Source organism: Choloepus didactylus, chromosome 2 (genome assembly GCF_015220235.1).
Source record: "Choloepus didactylus isolate mChoDid1 chromosome 2, mChoDid1.pri, whole genome shotgun sequence".
NCBI lineage: Eukaryota > Metazoa > Chordata > Mammalia > Pilosa > Megalonychidae > Choloepus > Choloepus didactylus.
The window spans coordinates 247582287-247597573 of record NC_051308.1 but is presented as its reverse complement, the minus strand read 5'-3'; the positions used below and the strand labels follow the sequence as shown (position 1 = coordinate 247597573).

General features: G+C 68.5%; 2 protein-coding genes across 13 annotated transcripts in view; one reads left to right on the top strand and one right to left on the bottom strand.

Annotated features, from left to right (window-relative positions):
* Positions 1-6664, top strand: part of CFAP74 (cilia and flagella associated protein 74) — a 135376-nt gene extending 128712 nt beyond the window's left edge. For 4 of the 10 annotated variants that reach the window (XM_037828813.1, XM_037828810.1, XM_037828814.1 and 1 more), the window contains 14 exons: positions 81-378; positions 1108-1203; positions 1868-2004; positions 2692-2826; positions 2945-3054; positions 3182-3237; positions 3381-3500; positions 3607-3762; positions 4170-4296; positions 4434-4588; positions 5313-5445; positions 5678-5808; positions 5965-6099; positions 6241-6664. In XM_037828813.1, coding sequence (XP_037684741.1) covers positions 81-378; positions 1108-1203; positions 1868-2004; positions 2692-2826; positions 2945-3054; positions 3182-3237; positions 3381-3500; positions 3607-3762; positions 4170-4296; positions 4434-4588; positions 5313-5445; positions 5678-5808; positions 5965-6099; positions 6241-6342 — 1891 coding nt within the window. In that variant the 3' untranslated portion in view covers positions 6343-6664. Of the gene's footprint in view, positions 1-80; positions 379-1107; positions 1204-1867; positions 2005-2691; positions 2827-2944; positions 3055-3181; positions 3238-3380; positions 3763-4169; positions 4297-4433; positions 4589-5312; positions 5446-5658; positions 5809-5964; positions 6100-6240 lie in introns of those variants that run through there. The other 6 variants (XM_037828812.1, XR_005215559.1, XM_037828817.1 and 3 more) reach the window with 6 other exon arrangements.
* A 3084-nt stretch (positions 6665-9748) lies between these two features.
* CALML6 (calmodulin like 6) lies at positions 9749-13852 on the bottom strand. 3 transcript variants are annotated; one of them, XM_037819049.1, is made up of 5 exons: positions 12083-13852; positions 10848-11022; positions 10565-10709; positions 9946-10046; positions 9749-9880 (listed from the first exon to the last, which is right to left on the bottom strand). In XM_037819049.1, the coding sequence occupies exons 1-5, from the start codon at positions 12254-12256 to the stop codon at positions 9834-9836; spliced, it is 642 nt and encodes a 213-aa protein (XP_037674977.1). In that variant the 5' UTR covers positions 12257-13852; the 3' UTR covers positions 9749-9833. The 3 variants fall into 3 exon arrangements, with proteins under 3 accessions (XP_037674977.1, XP_037674969.1, XP_037674986.1); XM_037819041.1 differs by having other exon boundaries at positions 10565-11022; XM_037819058.1 differs by having other exon boundaries at positions 10565-12224; positions 12496-13852.
* Between the last annotated feature and the right edge of the window lie 1435 nt (positions 13853-15287).

Here is a 15287-nt window from a genome sequence, read left to right as displayed (position 1 = left end):
CAGGGGGCACAGGGGACCGTCACACCTTGCACCTGCGGGCACAGGCGGCACGGGGCCCCTGGTCTCCGACCCTCGCCCAGACCCCCCTCTGCTCTCTGCAGGCAGTTCAAGGTGTCCTGCCGGGCCGTGGGGGTCCACCCACCCCTGGAGCTGTCCCAACACCAGATCAAGTTTAGGGCCACTGCCCTGTACGACACGTCAGTGGCCACCCTGTATGTGGTCAATTCCCACATAAGCACCAACGCCCTGACCCACTCGGTGCCGCGCATCGGCGCGGGGGGTGCCAGCCCCGTGGGGCCCACCTCCTTCGAGTTCCTGCTGCCCCCGGGTGCGCCCCTCACCATCTCCCCCTCTGTGGGCACGCTGCTGCCAGGAAAGGTGGGTGCAGCTCGCGGGTGGGTCCCCAGGTGCTTGCCCCAGCCCGTGCCAGCTCAGCCGCCCTTGGCCACCACGTCCACCCGGTTCCGGCCAGCCGGAACTCACAGGGCACCGGGCCCGGGGGGCTGGGTCAACTTGAGTGGTAACGTGGGGTCCTGGGTCCCAGTCGCCCCCTCCCCGTCTACTGTGTCAGACGCAGCAGCCGAACACGGCCCGGACCCCCCACGCCCACCTCCGGCCCTGGGCATACAGCTCAGCCTCTCTGAGCTCAGCCCCTCGCCTTCAGAACTTGGGGAAACAGCTGCTCTGTGGGATGTTGAGGGGACCAAGGAAGGGTGCTGGGCCGGGGTAGGGAGGAGAGGAGCACGTTCCTTCAGGTTAGCCTGTCGCCTGGGTGACCATTCTCATCCCCCCCTCCCCAGCGCTCACAGTGCTCTGAGAATTGGAGGCTGTGGGGAGTGGACCCCCTGCAGCCCCATCACGGAGGGAGGTTCCATAGGGGACAGACTACAAAGAAACGAGCAGAAACCACACGGAGGGTGGGACAGGCTGGGGGGCAGGAGCACCCCTAAATCTGTGTCTCACTTCAAAGGCTCCCCGCTCACCCGCGCCTGCAGCCACATGGGAAGTGGGGAGGAGGCAGGCTGGGAGCCTGTCTCAGCTGGGTGCATGGGGCTGCCGGCCCCGGGGTGGGGGTGCAGCCCGGAGACCCCTGTGCCTGCTCCACAGAGATGCCTGGTCCAGGTGGCCTTCCGGCCCGTGCTGCCCGAAGAGGAGGTCTGCAGGGAAGCTCTGCAGGCTCTGAGCAGAGAAGCCGAGAACAAGGTGGCGTGGGGGGCACGGGGAGGGCCCAGGGGCACGGCGGGGAGGGGGGTGTGGGGATACAGGGTGCTGCCTGGTGAGCACTGGGTCCATCCACTCCAAGGCCTGTGGGGGGCCCACCCCTCCAGTCCCCCACCCCCCACCCCCCACCTCCCCCTCATCCCCCACCCTCCCAGGCAGAGGCAAACCCGCTGGCGCCGGCCCCGCGGCCCCTCTCCGCTGCCTCCCCTGCGGGACGGAAGTGCAGAGCCCAGTGTGGCCCGAGCCTGCTGCTGCCCGGGGAGCACACGCTTCTCAGTCATGCTTGCTTCTGTCTGGAGCCGGCTCTGCTCAGGCACCCCGAGAGAAAGCACCTGCCTTAGACCTGCAAAGGGCACAGTGTGTAGTGCTCTGGGCACCAGGAGCGAGGGCCCTGGCTCCGGTCGCCTCTGCGCCTTGCCTGTCTGCATCATTTGGTTCCTGTGCACTGCCATACTGCCATCGGGGTTTCTTACGGAGTGGCTAGATTTTCGGGCCCCTCTGAGTGGCTCCTGCACCCCTGCCTCAGCAGTCGGCCCAGGCCCAGGCTGGGCCCTGGAGGAGCCCACGTGGGCAGCTGCCTGGCTGAGGTGGAGCCCCAGGGCAGGAGGGCACTGCCGGCCTCACCACCCATCTCTCCTCCTCCCAGTTCCACAAGGACACGGCCACCCAGAGGAGGGACCTGCGGAGACAGTCCAACCCGATGCGGCTGCCCAACCGAGAGCGGCTGTTCCGGACCTCCAGCTCCCAGGACTCAGAGCTGCAGAGGCAGGAGCTCAATGCCAGGTGAGCGCAAGAAGGGGGTGCCCCCACCCCCCTCTGATGGAACCTGGTTCTGGCCCAGTGGACACTTCCTCCCATAGACATCACAAGTGATGAAGTAGCAGAAGCCACTCAGACTGCTTGGAGCAAGCTGAAGTGATGCATGGGGCCCAGAAGTCAAGGGCTGGGCTGGCTTCAGGCACAGCTGGATCCAGGCATTGCCTCAAGGCCCTTGAGGCCCTGTTTTCCTGGGCTCCTGCTTTCCCCTCATCCTCCGGGCCCAGTGTCCTCGTGAGCAGCCTCACTCCATGGGCTGGTAGTGAGGACGCCACTGCTGACCCCCATTTTCCCAGCTCAGGACCCCAGCCTTCCCAGTGTCCAGTGAACCCCAGGGAAGCTCTGATGGGCTGGGGTTACTTGCCCGCCCCAGGTTCGTCCCTGTGGCTCCAGGATATTGGCTCTGTGGTTCCAGGTCAAGGGCACCTGCTCCCCTGTGGTTGACTTGACCAGGACTGTGGGGTGGGGGGAGAAGTCCCCACAAGAACCAGAGAAGGGAGCAGGAAAGCCAGCTAGGCTACAGCTGCTGCCTCTGGCCCCGTCTCCTGTCCTTCCCCAGAGGGCCCCTCTGAGCTCAGGGCCTTTGGGGTGGGGGCGGCATCGTGACCCCAGGACTGGGCAGGGCCGCAAGTGACTGTGTCAGCTTCCCTCCAGCTGCAACGAGCGCCAGGTGGCCCAGGCGGCCCTCGCCAGAGCTTTTGGGGGAAAGTTTGACAAGTTTGTGGTCCCATGTGTCGTTGCTACTGGTGACATCAAAGACGAGAAGGAAACGGAGCCCATGAGCTTCAGGTGCGGCCGGCGGTCACTACCCCTCTGCTGCAGACCCCCAGGTGGAGAGGCCCGGGACACCCAGGTGCTCGCTGGCCTCACCCACTGAGCCCTCACCGGGCCCACACCTCGCCCACAGCCCCCACAACACCCTGTACCTGGAGCTGTGGTGTCCGGCGGTGGCACCGTCCCTCGTGGTGCTGTCCGACAAGGGCAAGACCTCCTTCAACTTCGGAGATGTTGCCGTAGGTGAGAGCCGACCCCGCCCAGGCCCTCGGCCCCGCTGGCGCTCAGCAGACGCGGGCACACCCGCTCCCTAAGCCCTGCGGGCAGTGGCCTGGGCCGCGGCAGCTGCCGCCCTCCGCCCTCTTTTCAGGCCACCGCGGCTTAAAGAAGGTCTCGATCCAGAACATCTGCCCCGAGGACCTCACTGTATCCTTCCCGCGGCGGGGCCTCCTGCGGGGGTGACACCCGCTCCCTGTCCCGCCCCGGCTGCGCCCCCGCCCCCACCCGGGAGGCACGACCACGACCCCCGTTCCGCGGAGCCTTCCGTCCGCCTTGACGCTGGCGCCCAGGTGGAGTTCTCCCTGCTGAACCCCAATGGCCCCTTCGTCCTGCTGAACCCCTTCAGCCGGCTGCAGGCGGGCGAGGTCCAGGTCCTGGTGCTGTGCTTCTCCCCCCAGGAGAGCGTCCGGGTAAGTGCCCCGGGCCGCGGGGCCAGGCCCGCCCAAGCCACGGCTGCAGCCCAGGGGCTCCGCAGGCCGCCCACTCTGCCGCTGCCAGGGTGCATGGTCCCCCCAGGCCCAAGAGACGCTGGACGTCGTCAGCAAGAGAGGCACGCTCACGCTCACCCTCGTGGGCACCGGCCTGGCGTCCACGGTGACCTGCTCCATCGAAGGGGGCGTCCTGGACATGGGCTACGTCATCGCCAGAGAGTCCGTCTCCGCCACTTTCAAGGTCCGGAGCCCCGAGGGTTTCTGCCGGGAAGGGTCAGGCCCCGCTGCAGGGGGGCCGGGGAGTGCAGGGCGTTGGTGCCCAGGGGGCCTGGAATGCCCCCTGCCCCCCACCCCCCATTGCCGCTGCTGCCCCTGTCGGGGCTCCTTCCACTCGCCCACCCGCACGAGGGCCGGCTAGTCTCCTGGGGCCTCCCACCAGTCTCGGGCTCCAGCGACCCCGCCCAGGGACCCTACCTCTCCGCCTGGAGCTCCCGGGACGGAGGGGCGCGGCCGGGAGGAGCCGGGTGCAGCGGCCGGGCGAGGCCGCCGAGGCTGGTGTCAGCTGCCGCGGGAGGAGGTGGAGAGGGGCGGCGCAGGGCCCAGCCGTGGGGGGGCCGCTCTGGGTGACCGGAGCCCTGCGCGGTCCAGCTGCAGAACAGCTCGGCGCTCCCCACCAAGTTCTCCATGAGGCTGGACAGCCTCGCCCCCCGCAGGGGCCGCGACCAGCCGCTGCCGCAGTTCCTCGCCTCGCGCGCCCCGAGGACCGACTCGGTCGGTGAGCGGCGGGCGGGGCGGGGGGCGGGGGGTTCCGAGCCGGGGCGGGGCCGGGGGCGGGGGGCGTCGGCGGGGGCGGGGCCGGGCAGCGCGGGGGGCAGCGGAGCCGGGCCGGCCACCCCCGCGTCCCGCCCGCAGGGACGCAGAACTACAACGGCCAGAGCGTCTTCAGCGTCGTCCCCATCGAGGGCGTCATCGACCCCGGGCGGGCGCAGGACTTCACCGTGACCTTCAGCCCGGACCACGAGAGCCTGTACTTCTCCGACCGGCTCCAGGTGCTGCTGTTCGACAAGGTGCGGCGCGCCCCGCCCCCTGCCGCGGCCCCGCCCACAGACTGCGGTCCCGCCCCTGCCGCGGCCCCGCCCACAGACTGCGGTCCCGCCCCCTGCCGCGGCCCCGCCCACAGACTGCGGTCCCGCCCCTGCCGCGGCCCCGCCCACAGACTGCGGTCCCGCCCCCTGCCGCGGTCCCGCCCACATCCCACGGTCCCGCCCCTGCCGCGGCCCCGCCCACAGACTGCGGTCCCGCCCCCTGCCGCGGCTCCGCCCACAGACTGCGGTCCCGCCCCCTGCCGCGGCTCCGCCCACGGACCGCGGTCCCGCCCCCTGCCGCAGCCCCGCCCACAGACTGCGGTCCCGCCCCCTGCCGCGGTCCTGCCCACATCCCACGGTCCCGCCCCTGCCGGGCCCCGCCCACAGACTGCGGTCCCGCCCCCTGCCGCGGCTCCGCCCACAGACTGCGGTCCCGCCCCCTGCCGCGGCCCCGCCCACTGCTGCGGCCCCGCCCTGCGCCCGAGACCCTCGCAGCCCCCCGCCCTCGAGGCCGCAGGCGCAGGGCGGCCCTTCCAGCCAGTGGTCAGCGGCACTTTGCCTGGGGGTTCTGCACGACGTTGGGGGTTTTCGGGGTGGAGAGACCAGAGCTCCCCGGCCTAGGGGTGTCCGCCCATCCCTGTCCCCTCCCCGAGTCAGCCCGCACAGCCGCGGAGCTGCTGGGACAGGGGCCCCTGCCTCTTCCCAGAAAGTTTCCCACCAGATCCTCCTGAAGGGCGCTGCCCGCGAGCACATGATGTTCGTGGAGGGCGGAGACCCCCTGGACGTGCCTGTGGAGTCTCTGACCGTGACCCCCGCCTTGGACCCCGAGCGCAGAGAGGGTGAGCGCCCGGCAGCTGGCCGGCAGGGAGCGGGCGCCCTACACCCCCGCCCCCAGGCCACCGAGAGGCCACCGAAGTAGGGACAGAGATACGGGGCCCGTCAGCCCCAGGCCCAGGCAGGGTGACCGCCTCCAGACGGAGCTCTGAAGAGGACTCCAGCACTGCCCACTCCTCGGCCTGACCCAGTCCCACTACCCGCACCCCTCCACCCAGCCAGACCCTCCCCCTCCAGAGGCTGAGGAGCTGAAACCCATCCTGGTGACCCTGGACTATGTCCAGCTTGACACGGACACACCAGCCCCACCAGCCACTCGGAAGCTGCAGGTGGGCTGCATTCGCACCACCCAGCTGTCCCCAAAGAAGGTAAGCACGGCACTGCCCAGGGGGGCAGCCCTGGGCCCTCCTGCCCTTGTCCTGAGCTGGGGGGGTGGGCAGCCAGGCCCCCTCTCCCCCGGTCCCTCTGCCTCCTGGGCACTGTGCTGGCCCCCCGGTGGCCCCAGCAGCCCCAATGGCCTACAGACAGTCGAGTTCAGCCTGGACAGCACGGTGGCCCTGCAGCAGAAGGGTTTCTCCATCGAGCCCTCCCGCGGCATCGTCGAGCGCGGCCAGACTAAGGCCATCAGCATCTCCTGGACGCCCACTGCCGACTTCGACGTGGGTCCCCACCTCCCAGGGGACCTGGGGAACCCCCTGCCCACCCCCAGGGGGCGGGCAGCTGGAGGAGGTCCCTGGACGGGTGAGAGGGCACCGCTGCCCAGTGTGCCCCTCAGCTAAGTGACCCCCCCGTCATTCTAGCCGGACCACCCGCTCATGGCGTCAGCCCTGCTGCAGCTCAGGGGGGACGTGAAGGAGACCTACAAAGTTCTCTTTGTGGCCCAGGTGGTGAGCGGCTCCTGAGGCCGCAGGAACCTCTGCACAGAGCCCCTCACAGCCCCCCCAGGCTGTGGGCCAGGGGAACCATACCAGGGGCCGGGGCCCGGCCAGCTCCTGCTGGGGAGGTTCAAATGGGCAGCCCCCTTGCATTGCGCCATGGCCAGGGTCCCAGGACCCTCCCTCCCATGACCCCCGTCACAGCTTCCTGCTGCCCTGGACCAAGAGTCTACCTTTGGCCACACAGTTGGAAGAATCACCAAGGCCTGTCCAGCCCCCAGCCTGCCCCTGGCCGGAGCCCAGTCCCTAGATCCCCTCCCGCCCACCCCAGACCTGCCAATAAATCCTCTCCAGCCACCACATGCGGGCCCCTGGTGTGCAGCATCGCTGGTCATTCACTGCTCACCTCACACACAAACCAGGCCACAGAACGACAAACTAAGGAACGGATTCCTGGGGAACATGGGGGGACAGCGAGCAAGGAGGGAGAGAACAGGAGAGTGCTGGGGGCCCAGGGCCAGACCAAAAGCCCCGGGGTGAGGGGGGTGAGCAGGGGCCCCAAAGCCCAGAGCCGACCCCTTAGGCCCCTCCCAAGCAAGGGCTGAGCACAGGTCAGGTCCCCCCTCGCTCAGCTCCTCACCTGAGAGCCCAGCCAGGGTCCAGGTAGGCCCAGCACCTGTGTACGCTGCCCCCTTGGCCGAGCTGGGCTCCTGGGCCCTAACTGGCCCTGCTTGGGGGAAGACACCCCACCTGCCCCACCCCACCCCCCAGCCTGCGAGGGGCTCCTTCAAGCTCCAACGAGCCTTGCCTCCTCGCACAGGCCTTGCACCCCTCCCCCACCCCGTGCGGGCACCAGGACAGCGTTTGCAGCCTTCCCTGGGGAGCAGGGAGGGGCTAGCTGGCCTGCTTCTGGTCACCGGCCTTGGGGACATGGCCTGAGCTCCCGCCACCAGCACCCAGCCCCCGGCCAGCCCTGCTGCCTTTCTTTCCCAACCTCGAGCCGGTGCTGAGCCTGCAGGGGCTTGGGCAGCACTTCTGTCCGGAGGCCTCAGCGAGCCCAGGACCCCCCTGCCCACCCGCAGTCCTCCCTCTTCCTCAGCAAATGGAGGCGCAGCCCCTCTAGCCTGCATCCTGGCCCAGCCCTTCTGCTGCCGGGCCCTCTGCTCGCTGGCCGCGGGCCCCCAGGTCCTGTGCGAGGACAGGGCTTCTGGCTCCCGAGTTCCGGCCCTGGCCTCCTGCCGCCTCCTTCCTCCCAATCCTGTGCTGGGCCTTGAAGGCCGAGGTCAGTCAAGGCTGGCAGAAGAGGGGAAGGGGGTGCCGGACGGCTTCAGGCAGGGTCCAGCCAGCCGGGCAGGGAGCAGGATCCTGGGGGGCCCGGGGGATAGGCAGCCGTCACCCGCAGACCACGGTCAGGTCCCTCGTCGTGCAGGAGGTACGCAGCTCTCCCTGGGGCCCGGACAAAACCCAGCTCCTGCCTCTCACTGCGCTGCCCCCAGCCCGCTGTGCTGAGGCTCCCACTGGGAGCAGCCTGGCTGGGCCTGGTGGCCAGGGGTGCTGGGCAGGGCCCCAGGCCTTCCCCAGGCCAGCGGGTGGGGTCCCCGCAGAGCGAGTGCTGGGCGCGGCCCCGGGCGGAGGGCGGCTGGGGCAGGGGTCTGCGCCCGGGGGCACCGCGAGGCCCTGACGTCCCGGTCCCACGCCTGCCCCCGGCCGCTCGTGACCCAAGGGGTCTGCGCTGGGCGCCGCGCCCGGCTCAGGGCTTCGTCACTGCCACCCTCAGGGTGAGACTGGCCGCGGCGCAACTGCCCAGGCGGCCCCGGGGGTCCCCGGCCTGCCCCCGACCCAGAGGGGCAGGGCCTCCCGGGCGAGGTCTCCACTGGGCGGGGCTCACGTGGTCCCCACAGGGACTAGGCCTCCCGGACCAGGAAGTGGGGGCCGGGGGTCCCGAGGTGCTGCCGGGAGGGTTGGGGTCCGGGCCTGCGCTCTGCTCGAACAGGTGCGTGGAGCTGCCGTCTCATGGTTCGCCCGGGGGGGAGCCTGCGGGGTTCAGGCCACCGCGCCCCGGCCCTGCCCTCCCACCCCGCCTCGTTCTCCCAGCACAGAGCTGGCCTCAGAGCCACTGCCCGCCCCCGCGAGGAACCGGGTGAGCCCTGGGCGGCCTCCCGGCCGCCAGCCTGCACCCCGCCCCTCCTGCCTCCACCCAAGGGAGCCCCCGTGCACGGTCAGCAGTTTGGGCACAAGGATTGTGCTGTCTGCCGGGGACAGTGTGTCCTAGGAGTGAGACCCAAGGCCACCTCTGGCCAGACCTGGAGGGACAGCTGGGGCTGTCCGGCCTAGAGAGACACCCTTTCATCCCGTCCCCTGTCCTGGGGGTGCCCAGTAGCCTCGGTCAGTCCAGCGGTCGGGCCCTGTCCCCTGCCCGGGCCTCTGCTTGCTGTCCTCCTCCGCCACTGTGTGGGGTCCCAGTCAGCTGCATCCGGCACTGCTGCCCCCGAAAGCAGGTGCATGCCCAGCCCCACTGCTGCCATGCAGCAGCCCTGCGACCTTACGGCCGTGCCCTCGGACAGCCCATGCGCAGCACTGCCACCTGTGAGCGCCTGCTGGGGCTGGCAGCAGGGGCCAGGCCCAGGCTCCCCCCGCACACCCGGCTCCCTGCAGCCGGCAGCTCTCCCAGAGCCCGCTGGGCAAGCAGCCGCCCCTGCCCTGCTGGGAGCGGACCCCCGACGCCACGGCCCCTCCCGCCCGCAGCCTGTGCACCTGGGGCTGCCACCCATGAGGAGGCTGTCAGGATGGCCGAGCCCTAGTGGCAAGAGCTGCCCACTCAGTCCCCTCCCCAGGGCCCCAGACCTGCTGCGGGGGCAGCCCCTGGCGCCCAGCACCCAGTACCCCCTGCAAGCGTGGGAGAGTCTCTTGGAGCCAGGCTCAGTGGAGTTCGGGCCCACGGGGGCTTGGGGCTTGGAGCCCCCACTGCCCACCACCTTGCCCCTGGAAGGCGGTCCTCCAGCACAATGCTGCGGCCCCCGCCTCCTTGCTACGTAACAGGCAGCCCCCCGAGCAGGCCCTGTGCTGGCCGCCGCCCCGTCAGGCCCCTGGCTCCGAGGAGTGCCCTCCCCTGCTCAGTGAGGCTGTGACATCTGCAGCTTTTTCAAAAGAGAATCAAGTTTGTATCTAGGTGGTCTCCACTTGGATGAAAGGGGTTTCGGGGTAATTCAGGCAGTGTGTCTGCCCCTTGCCTGCCCCCAGCCTCGGGGAGCATCCCAGGGGCCACTGCTGCCCAGGTGGCTGGCTTGGCAAGTGCGGGCAGTGTCCAGTGTCAGGGCAGCCATGGGGCAGCCATGTGCGGGCAGCTGGGCCCAGAAGATCCCCTACTCTCTCTGGGCCCCATCTTTGCCCCCTTCACCCCCAGTTCAGGGGACAGTGACGCTCAGAGTCAGGCCGGACTGTTTATTGGACACTGGCGGCGGGGGTGGGCAGGGCCACGGGGCCTCACCCCGGGGCTTCCCGAGGCGCAGCTGCTGCTCCTACTGGACCAGCTTGAAGGACTCTCCGGTCATCATGGCCACGAACTCTGGGGGTGGAGGGACGGGTCAGCCACGCCCCGAGCCCCGGCCGCCGTCCCCGGCCCCCGCTCACCCTCGTAGTCGATGGTGCCGTCGCCGTCCTTGTCCGCCTCCTTCATCATCTGCTCGGCCTCCGCCTCGTTGAGGGGCTCCCCCGCGTTCATGAGCACGTACCTGCCGGACCCCACGCTGAGCCCACTGCCTGGCCCGCGCCCCCCGCGACCCCTGGCCCACGTCCCCCGTGCCCCCCGCACCCCCTGTGTCCCCAGCCTGCGTCCCCCTCGCCCCCATGCCCCCGGCCCATGCCCCCCGCGCCCCCGGCCCACGTCCCCCGTGCCCCCTGCACCCCCCGTGTCCCCAGCCTGCGTCCCCCTCGCCCCCATGCCCCCGGCCCGTGCCCCCTGTTCCCCCGGCCCACGCCCCCCGTGTCCCCAGCCTGCGTCCCCCTCGCCCCCATGCCCCCGGCCCGTGCCCCCTGTGCCCCCCCATGCCCCCGGCCCCTGTGCCCCCAGCCCGCGCCCCCCGTGCCCCCAGCCCGTGCCCCCAGCCTGCGTCCCCTGCGTCCCCGGCCCGCGCCCCCTGCACCCCTGGCCTGCATCCCCTGTGCCCCCCGTGCCCCTGGCCCTCACCCCCAGCCTGTGTCCCCCGTGACCCCGGCCCGCCCCCCGTGCCCCCCACGCCCGCCGGCCTACTTGAGCGTGTTCCAGTCGATGTAGCCCTTGCCCTCCTTGTCGAAGACGCGGAAGGCGGCCCTCAGCTCGCCCTCCTGGTTCTGGGCCTTCTCGTGGTAGACGCCCATGAGGGCCAGGAAGCCGTCGCAGTTGAAGAACCCCTTGTCTGCCGGGCGCAGGCCGGGTGGGCGCCGGGGCCACCCCACGGGCCCCTCACGCACACCGGGGGGAGGCCCAGGGCTGCACCCCACCCCCGCCGCACACGCACGGGGCCCGGCCCCCCACACCCGGGCGCCCGCCTCACTGTCTCGGTCGGCGTCCCGGGCCATGGAGGCGAGCTCGCTCTTGGTGGGGTTGATGCCCAGCAGGCTCATGAGCCGCTCCAGCTCACCCGTCTTCACCTGCCCGTTGCCCTCCTCGTCGAACATCTCGAAGACCCCCTTGTACTCCTTGACCTGCTCAGCCGTCAGGCGCTCCGTCTGTGGGCACAGGCCCCCCGGCTCACCAGGGGCCCCCAGCCCCGTCCATCTGCTCGGCAGCCCCTAAGGGCCGTGGTGGCCAAAGGGCGGCCCCCGGCCTCGCCTGGGGGGGAGTCGTGCACCGGGCAGCGAGTGAGGGGGTCGGGTGGGGTCCGCAGGGGGTACAGGCCAGAGGTGTGAGGGGCAGCAGAGGCCACAGGGGCAGCCGCAGGTGGGCCAGGCCCTGCGGCGATGGACACAGGCGTCCGGCACAGGGAGGCACCTCCAGGGCCCAGGGTTTCCTGGCCTGCATGGGGCCAGGCTTGGGGTCCTGGGAGGCAGGGTCCCTGAGGGGCAGCCTAGCACCTGGCCGCTGCTGCGGTGGGCCCCGGCCCTGGAACAAGGGCCCACCCAGCCTCCCAGGGCCCCACCCGGCGGCTCCGAGGCGGCCACCCTCACAGGGGCCCTACCATGGCCGTGGCTGGGGGCTCCGCAGGCCGGTGACAGTGGGCAGGACCCGCGGGGCAGGCGGCAGCGTTTTAGCTGGGCCTGGCTGCCCAGGGTCCCTGGGGTCCAGATTCCAAGGGCCTTTTATGGCCAGCGCGATCCTGCCACCCTATTTTGGGACAGACCTGGCCCTTTCCCCAGCCCCACCTGGCCTCTAGCCCCCGGGGACCCTCCCAGCAGCCATGGGGATGGGCAGGGGGCCGAGGGCAGGGAGCAGCTAGGCCTGTGGCCCAGGAGCCTGGGGCCTTGGCACTGTGGTTCCCTCTCTGCCAGACGCCCCCGTCCCGTCTGCCTCCCCGAGGCCGGCCCTCCCTTCCACCACAGCCCCTCCTTGCAGGCCGTCCTCGCTGGTGCGTGGAAGACGAGACCCAGATGGCCTGGCAGGTGCCCCTCACTCCCGTGAGGCCTGCTCGGCTGGCAAAGGCACATGGAGGTTTGTGATGACAGGACGGGGCACCCTCGGGGTCTCCCCCATCGCCCTCCTGCTCCTGTTCAGGGTGGTCATATCCCGGGGCCCCTGCCCAGCCCCCCCCTACCCTCTGCATCGTCCCGGGAGTGACACATGGGCTCACACCTGCCTGGCCTGCACGGGGGAGGGCCACGGCACAGCCTGGGACCCCTGACGAGTCTGAGCAGGTGGGGGGCCGGTGCCCAGCCTGCCAGGATCCCGGAGCCGCGGGCACGCTTCCTGCCACGCCTCGGGCCAGCTGCTGAGGCTGCAGGATTTGTGCTGATGAGCACGGGGCATTCCAGGGGCGCCCGGCCAGCAGGCCCAGGGCGGGGGCTGGAGGGGGAGGCCGCTCTCGGGGGTCCTCTGCCTGCAGCCCGGCCCCCTCTGGCCTTGGCCTCCCCCTGGGCTGAGGGCCGTATCCCCCTAGGGGCTCAGGCTTGGCAAGGTTGCGGCACCCAGACCAGAGGGTCTCGGGACCATGGAGAAGCCACCTGCAACCCCCACCCCTGGGCCGGGCTCCACAGGAGGGGGTCCACCTTTAGCCTCCTCAGAGATCCTGGGCCGCAGCGGCAGATCCGGACGTCCCCTCACGTGCGTCCTGGAGCCCAAGTTACAGCATAGGCGGCCCCCACCCTCCACCCAAAGATGGGGAGGCACAGGATGTGGCCACAGCAACCCAGCAGCCCCTGGGGAAAAGGTTTTCCTACTCTCTTCTCTCAAGTTCCCAAAACAATGAGAGCAGGTAGAACTAGGAAGTAAAATGCCATTTCGATGAAACTAGCTCCTGTCTCTAACCGCAGATGCCATCTGAGAAGAAGAAAGATGACAGCCACTGCTGATGGCCTAGAGGAGGCTGTGCAGGGCCAGACCCCAGGGCCCCTTCCCACAGGGGCGCCCCAGACCCAGCCCTCCCAGCTCCTCGCTCAGGCCAGGCCTCCCCCAGGGCAGGAGACCCTGCCCCTGTCACGGGGGCCCAGTGAGGAGACAGTGACAGGCTCCCAGGCACCCTAGTGGGCATCAGGGCTGGGTGGGTGGCCCCAGGCAGGACACTCCAGCAGCAGCTCTCACTGAGGCAGCCGTTCCCCCTCGGCCCAGCACGGCCTCCACCCCGCCTTCCACAGCGGTCAACCACAGCACCTGCCGGTACCCAAACCGCATCTCGGGGTCTGCTTCCAGAAAGCCCAAGCGAGCTGTGCCAGCTGGTTCAATGTGAGACCGAGAGGGCAGGTGTAGGAGAGGGGGTCCTCAGTGGGGAACACACGCCCCCAGACAGCTTACCTGTTGCACTTTGGCCAGTGGTGAAGCAGGAGGCAGAAGGAAATGCACAAAGGAATCAGAAGGCTGGTGCAAGCACCTCTGATGGTGCTCCCCAGAAAGGGAGAAAAATGGCAGAGACCGGGTGAGTAACAGGCTTGTGAGCGCCAGGTGTGAGTGCCAGGTGTGAGCTCCAGGTGTGAGACCAGGTGTGACCGCCGGGTGTGAGTGCTAGGTGTAAGTGTTGGATGTGAGTGCCAGGTGTGAGTGCCGGGTGTGAGAATCAGGTGTGAGCACCAGGTGCAAGCACCAAGTATGAGACCAGGTGTGAGTGCCAGGTGTGAGTGCTAGGTGTAAGTGTTGAGTGTGAGTGCCAGATGTGAGTGCCAGGTGTGGGCTCCAGGCATGAGCACCAAGTATGAAACTAGATATGAGACCAGGTGTGAGCATCAGGTGTGAGCACCAGCTCCAGGTGTAAGCACCAGGTGTGAGTGCCAGGTGTAAGCACCAGGTGTGAGCACCAGATGTGAGCTCCAGGTGTGAGCACTAGGTGTGAGCTCCAGATGTGAGAATCAGGTATGAGCACAAAGTATGAGACCAGGTGTGAGTGCCAGGTGTGAGTGCCGGCTGTGAGTGCCAGGCATGAATTCTGGGTGCGAGCACCAGGTGTGAGTGCCAGCTGTGAACACCAGATGTGTGAATCAGGTGTAAGTGCCAGATATGAGACCAGGTGTGAGCACCAGGTGTGACTGCCTGGTGTGAGCACCAGGTGTGAGCACTGGGTATGAGCACCAGATGTGAGCACCGGGTGTGAGTGCCAGGGGCCCTCTCTGGTTCCATCCAACTTCCTTGCTCTCCACTCCTGCAGAGGCCTGAGCCAGGACTTAGCTCACAACTGTTGAACCCCTGCCAAGATGACACTGGGGAAGGCCCTGGTGGGGAAGTCTGGGACCCCACCACACGTGGGGCATCCGGTGGGTGCTGTGGAGGTCTGGACTCCTCAGAAGCCTGTGAGTCCTGTACCTGCAGGTTTTCCTCCCTTTTCCCTAGGAAGAGCTGGGACCTGTCCCCCCAAGTCAGAAGGCAATGCAGAGGCCTTGCCCCACCACACCCCAGGCAACATTGTCCCCAAGGTCCCCTCATGACCCCTCCCTCCAGGGCTCGGTTGCAGCATGACCCTGCTGAGGACGATGGGGGCGGTAGGGATGGGACTGTCCCCCTCGGGGCTGCAGAAGCCAGAGGGCAGGCGAGGGGCTGGGTCTGCAGGGAGAGGCGGCCACGTCTCGCCACCACATCAGGGCCACGCCTTACCGCCGTGTGGCCTGAGGAAGCCAGGGAGCTGGGGAGAAGGCGCTGGGGAGCACCCCCAGCAGCTTCCTGCCCCACAGGTGGGAGGCACCGCACCTGACCCAGTCCCCTGGTCCCCGGGGGCACTGAGCCCTGCAGCCACTATGTTGCCAGCCCAGGAACGCCCTGAGCCCCCTCCTTCCCTCCCCGGTCTCACTTCCTGCTCCCCCACTGGGGCTTTCACCCCAAATAGAGGCCTCCAGTTTTGCTTCAGGAAGCCCAGGGTGGACAACGTGTATGAAAAAAAGAGAAACCAAAGCCCTGGACCACCGAGCCACGAACCACGCAAGATGCGAGAGGTGACGAGTTTTGGAGCCTGAAGCCCCAGTGGGCCTTAGGAGATGGCCAGAGAAATCGATTGAGACTGAGAATGCAATGCGAACTGAAGTAACAGAAATAGGGGTGTCGCTTCCAAATCTGTGGGAGAAAAAAAAGAATGAAGAAAATGCCATCAAAAATGTTATTAACACCACTGAATTGTATACTTGAAAGGCGTTAAGATAGGAAATTTTATGTTGGGTGTGTTACCACAATAAAATTTATTTAAAACATGATAAACCCAGGTGAACATAGGAAGGGAGAAAGAAACACCAGTAAAGCAGGGTAAACAGAAAGCAGATCCAACTACCTGATGGGGCCCCCAGTGGCCAAAGCTGGAACAATCTGAGCAAGAAAATAGAGTAGTACTGGATTATGACCTGCAGTAGACGACAAATATCCCCAAATC